This window comes from Primulina tabacum, chromosome 13 (assembly GCF_025594145.1).
Source record: "Primulina tabacum isolate GXHZ01 chromosome 13, ASM2559414v2, whole genome shotgun sequence".
Classification (NCBI taxonomy): domain Eukaryota; kingdom Viridiplantae; phylum Streptophyta; class Magnoliopsida; order Lamiales; family Gesneriaceae; genus Primulina; species Primulina tabacum.
The window spans coordinates 23,710,298-23,716,367 of record NC_134562.1 but is presented as its reverse complement, the minus strand read 5'-3'; the positions used below and the strand labels follow the sequence as shown (position 1 = coordinate 23,716,367).

Here is a 6,070-nt window from a genome sequence, read left to right as displayed (position 1 = left end):
CTGAGGGCCCAATACGAAAGTAATCTTGATAAGCAATCAGGGTGTAGGTTACTGGACTGGTTTCCTAGGATGGATAGACGACCAGGATACGGATCCCTGGGCCAAGGTATAGTTCCTTGGGCTTAGTACATAACCAGGGTGCGGGTCCCTGGGCCAGGGTATGGGTCCCTGGACTTAGTATATAACCGGGGTACGGGTCCTCCGGGCCAAGGTACGGGTCCCTGGGCTTTGTAGATAACCAGGGTGCGGGTCCCTGGGCCAGGGTACGGGTCCTTGGACTTAGTATATAACCGGAGTACGGGTCCTCCGGGCCAGGATACGAGTCCCTGGGCTTTGTAGATAACCAGGGTGCGGGTCCCTTGGGCCAAGGTACAGTTCCTTGGGCTTAGTAGATAACCAGGGTGCGGGTCCCTGGGCCAGGGTACGAGTCCCTGGACTTAGTATATAACCGGGTACGGGTCCTCCAGACCAAGGTGCGGGTCCCTGGACTTTGTAGATAACCAGGGTGCGGGTCCCTGGACTTAGTATATAACCGGGGTACGGGTCCTCTGGGCCAAGGTACGGGTCCCTGGGCTTTGTAGATAACTAGGGTGCGGGTCCCTGGGCCAGGGTACGAGTCCCTGGGCTTTGTAGACATTTTCCTGAACCATTTCTTTATTTGATGAAGAAATAATAGATACACGTGCTTTTAAACATAATATTTCTTTAAATGAAAAGTATTTCATGGCCTTTTGAGAGCGTGTCCCTGAGAATCTTCGAGATAGTAAGCTACACCTAAGCTGATTTTTTGAATTACTTTGAAGGGTCCTTTGCAACGGGCTTCTAATTTTTCCACATCACCTACGGGCTTGATCTTCTTCATAACCAAGTCCCCAACCTGAAAATTTCGTGGCCAGACACGCTTGTTGTAGGACTTCATCACCCGGCTGCGATAAGCTTCCATTCGAATGGTTGCTCGATCTCTTCTTTCTTCAACTAAATCAAGTTCAATGGCCCGAGATTGATCATTGTTACTCGGATAAGATTCTATCCGAGTAGAAGATTGTCCAATCTCCACTGGCAGGACTGCTTCTGAACCGTAAACAAGGCTATAGGGTGTTTCCCGAGTAGATGATCGAGGTGTGGTTCGGTATGCCCATAAGACACTTGGTAATTCTTCCACCCAATCTTTTCCTTTCCCGTGGAGTCGGGCTTTCAATGCTTGCACAATGATTCTGTTAGTCATTTCAGTCTGGCCATTAGCCTGAGGGTAAGCTACTGAGGCGAAGGATTGAATAATCTTCATTTCTTGACACCAGGAAGTGATCTTCTTTCCCCGGAATTGCCTTCCATTATCTGAAATTAATTTCCTCGGGGTGTCATATCTGCAAACAATGTTCTTCCAAATAAATTTCATGACTTCATCCGCAGTAATCTTGGCTAATGGCTCGGCCTCTACCCATTTGGAGAAATAATCCACAGCCACAAGAAGGAATTTTTTCTATGCTCGGGCTATGGGGAAAGGGCCCACAATATCCAAACCCCATTGGTCAAAAGGGTATGATGCGGAGATCGGTTGCATACTTGTAGCTGGGCGGTGGTGAAAATTAGAATGGTGTTGACAACCTTGACATTTTTGAACAAGTAATGCAGCATCTTGATTCATCCGAGGCCACCAGAACCCGACCAATATAGTTTTCCGAGACAGGGCTATTCCATCAAGGTGTTCACAACAGCATCCTTCATGTATTTCCTGGAGGACATACTCTATCTCGTCTTCTGATAAGCATTTGAGTAACGGGCCCTGATAGGATCGTCTGTATAAAACATTATTCAAGAAGACGAACCTGGGCGCTTGTTTTTTGATTTTTGCAGCCTGGGTTCGATCTTCTGGGAGCTTTTCATGTACTATGTATTCAACGATAGGAGTCATTCATGAGCTTTTCTGGACCGGGGGTACTTCTTCATCGATAGATAACACCAGCCGGGTAAAGCAGAGAACCTCCCGGGTATTTATATCTGTCATGGAAGCAGGCAATTTGGCTAAGGTATCGGCCTCTGCATTTTCCTTCCGGGGAATTTGCTCCATACTCCAGTCTGTCAGAGACTTTGCCCGGGCAGTGATGAACCCTGAATATTTGAGCATCTTTTCGTTCTTGGCCTCATACGTCCCTTTGATCTGCTGTGTAACCAACTGGGAGTCAGAATAAATAATGACTCGGGAAGCATCAACTTCCCGGGCAGCCTGTAACCCTGCCAAAACAGCTTCGCACTCTGCTTCGTTATTTGTGACCCTGGAATCAATCCTCAAAGCCAACTTGATTTTCTATTCTGATGGGGCGATTAGGACCACCCCCACTCCACATCCTGATAAGTTTGACGCGCCATCGACAAACACCCTCCATACTTCTTCTTCGACTGGTTGGATAATTTCTGTTAAGAAGTCCGTTAATGTCTGGGCTTTTATAGCAGCTCGGGGTTTATATTCAATGTCATATTCCCCGAGCTCCACAGTCCATTTAGCCATTCTCTCGGAGATTTCGGCGTGAGTCATGATCCTTCCAAGGGGAGAATTGGTGAGGACCACAATGGGATGTGAGAGAAAATATGGCCTCAACTTCCGAGCAGTCATTACCAAGGCCAATGCTATTTTTTTCAACTCACTATACTTTAATTCTGCTCCTCGAAGGGCGTGACTGACATAATATATCGATTTCTGATCGGCTCCTTCTTCCCTGACAAGTACAGAGCTAACAACGAATTCGGTGGCGGAGAGATAGACCCATAATTTTTCCCCAGGCTCGGGCTTGGCCAAAATAGGCAAATCAGCCAGGTGCTTCTTTAAGTCCTGGAAAGCTTGTTCACATTTGTCGTCCCAGCCAAATTTCTGCGCTTTCCTTAGGACTTGGAAGAATGGATAACTCCGATGGACAGATCGGGAAATAAAGCGCGTTAAGGCCACAATCCTCCCGGTTAATTTCAGCACATCTCGGACAGACTGAGGAGAAGGCATGTCCATTATTGCTCTGATTTTCTCAGGGTTAACTTCGATTCCCCTTGTCAGTTACCAAGAAACCCAAAAATTTACCACTCCTGACCCCGAACACACACTTGCCCGGGTTGAGCTTTATTCCATATTGTTTTAAAGTGGTGAAAGTTTCAGCTAAATCATCAATGAAGTGGGAGACTTTCCGAGTTTTGATTAGAATGTCGTCTACATACACCTCAATATTCCGACCTATTTGCTTTTGGAAGACAAGATTCATCAAGCTTTGGTACGTAGCCCCCGCATTCTTCAAACCAAAAGGCATAACGACATAGCAAAAGGTGCCCCGGAGGTAATAAAACTGGATTTATCCTGATCTTTCAGAGCTAAAGGGATTTGATGATACCCCTGATATGCATCCAGAAAGCTTAATAACTCGCATCCAGAAGTGAAATCTACCAACTGGTCAATCCGGGAAAGTGGATAACAATCTTTTGGGCATGCTTTCTTCAAGTCCCTGAAATCAACACACATTCTCCATTTCCCAGTGGATTTTGGGACGAGAACCACATTTGATAGCCAGGTAGGGAATTGGACTTCCCTGATGTGCCCGGCTCTTAGCAACTCTCCCACTTGCTCTTCAATTACTTTATCTTTTTCAGGGCCAAAATGCCTCTTCTTTTGCTTCACGGGCCGGGATCCCGTGAGGATATTCAATTTATGTTCGGCCACTTGGGGCGAGATCCCGGCCAACTCCTGTTGAGACCAGGCAAAAACACTAATGTTAGCTTTTAAACATTGCAAGAGATTTACCCGGGTGGACGTGCTGATGTCTCGGGCCACCCGGACGTGCTTTCCTGGCTCAATTTCCACCACTTCTTGTTCTTCCTCAGCGACAAAGTGCACCTCTCTCTCCTTGGCCCCCTCTTGACACTCTTTCTCCTTCCCTTCCCTTCTTGCTTTCTTTTTATCTACCCGGACTGTCTCCCCATAACACCTCCGAGAAGAGGGCTGGTCTCCTTTAACTTCCCCAACCTGTCCTCGCACTGGGAATTTGATTTTCTGGTGATAAGTGGAGGCCACGGCTCTCATCTCATTCATGGCCGGCCTTCCCAATATGATATTGTACGAGGATGGGGCATCCACCACTGTAAAAGTAGTCATCACAGTCTTCTTCAGGTCTCCAGTGCCCAGGGTCAAGGGTAGAGTGATTTCCCCCTCAGGATACACAGCATGTCCAGCAAAACCAAACAAAACAGTCTCAACCGCCTCTAACTGATACTCATGTAGATCCATTTGGACCAAGGCTTCCTTAAATATGACATTGACAGAGCTGCCATTGTCAACAAATATCCTCAACACATCGTAGTTAGCCACTCGGGCCTGAATGACAAGAGCGTCATTGTGGGGTAGACTAACTCCTCTGAGATCCTCTGGTCCAAAGCTTATGATTGGCTCGTCTCTCCCCCTCCCATCGACCTCTAAGCATTCCCTCCTGCTTTTGGTTTTCCAGGCCCGGTTGGAATCGCCATCAGTGGACCCCCCTGAAATCATTTTGATTACTCCTCGGCTTGGGGAAGGGTCCTTCCTCTCTACTGGTCTGCCCCTTTCTTCCCGAGAACTTGCTTCTCCCCTTCTACTTTCGCTCGGGATATTTGTTGACTTTGGAGGAACATTCGATCCGGAACGTCTAGACAACCAAGGTGGCTGTCTAGACTTATCTCGAGGAGGATGGGATGCTGGCATAGGGTGTCTAATGGATTTCTTCCCCAGGATCCGGCATTCATTGGTGTTATGGGAACAATCTTTATGGAGGGTGCAGTACCCTTTCTGCTCTGGCCTTGACGCTCTTCCCGTCGGACTGGGAAGCGGCGCTATTATTGAACCACATTCCTGGATCTCTCGGTCCCGGGCAATTCTTAAAGGTACATGAGAGAAATGTCCCGGGCCATTTTTCTTGGGAGCTCTTTCTTCAGGTTTGACAGCCCGGTCTCCTCTTGATCTCTTCAAGGACTCTCTTTTCTGATTTTGCGCTTCTTCCATATTAATGTATTACTATGCTCGGGATAAGATATCTTCGAAGTTCCCAGGCAATTTCTTAGTTAAGGATCGGAAAAAATCCCCTTCCCATAGCCCTTGCATGAACGCTGAAGTCTTCGTCTCGGGTGCACAGGTCGGCACATCCAGGGCCACTCGGTTGAATCTTTTAAGATACGCCCTTAGGGTTTCATCTTGCCTCTGCTTTACCTCAAATAAACTGAAAGCAGTCTTCTTGTACTTCTTGCTGCTGCTTAATTGATGCAAGAATACCTTTTGGAAATCTTCAAAGCAATTGATGCTTTGTGGCGTCAACCCTTCAAACCATCTTTGTGCGGAGTCCACTAAGGTGGTGAGGAACACTTTACATTTAATTTGGTCTCCATAACAATGCAACATGGCCATGTTTTTGAAACGAGAGAGGTGTTCCTCGGGATCGGAACTCCCATCACAGTCCTTGATTTTAGCTGACTTGAAATGCTCGGGTAATGGTTCCCGGACAATGATATCTGAGAACGGGCAACCTTTGACAATATGAACATTGTCCTTAGAACCAACCTGTGCCTCCAATATCTTTACTTTCTTCCTCAATTCCCTTAATTCTTCCGCAACAGTGGGGGACTTAGAACCCGCACTTGATTCCCTCTCCTCCTCCCTTCTCTCTTCCTCTTGCGGCTGCTCACGTTGCTGCTCGGGATGACTGGAATGACGAGTGGTGGCCTTCTTTGCCGTAGCCATCTTAATAGCATCAGTTATAATCTTTTTTAACTTCTCGGGAGTTAAATGAATGGTGGGTTGAGGACCATTAGGGGGAGGGCCACCTGCACCAGAAAGACGAGTATTGTTCTCCTACTGAACTCGAGAAGTGTCTTGGTTTGCTCTTCTAGTAGGGGCCATATCAACGCCTTAGAACTCAGATTTTCCACAGACGGCGCCAATGATGCAACCCGGGCGAAATGAACGAGTCGGGTCGGGAACTCTGCCGGGTATACTATCAAAATATTGAAGGAAATATGAGTTGGACGTCTGGATTGAACTTCCTCCCTGAAAAATCCGAGAGATCTGCAA

The 6,070-nt window shown here is 47.3% G+C and overlaps 1 protein-coding gene across 1 annotated transcript; it reads right to left on the bottom strand.

Moving 5' to 3' along the window:
- Positions 1-5,020: 5,020 nt before the first annotated feature.
- Positions 5,021-5,740, bottom strand: LOC142521927 (uncharacterized). The gene has a single exon (XM_075625101.1). It carries the CDS (start codon positions 5,738-5,740, stop codon positions 5,021-5,023), a length of 720 nt encoding a protein of 239 aa, XP_075481216.1.
- Positions 5,741-6,070: the final 330 nt, after the last annotated feature.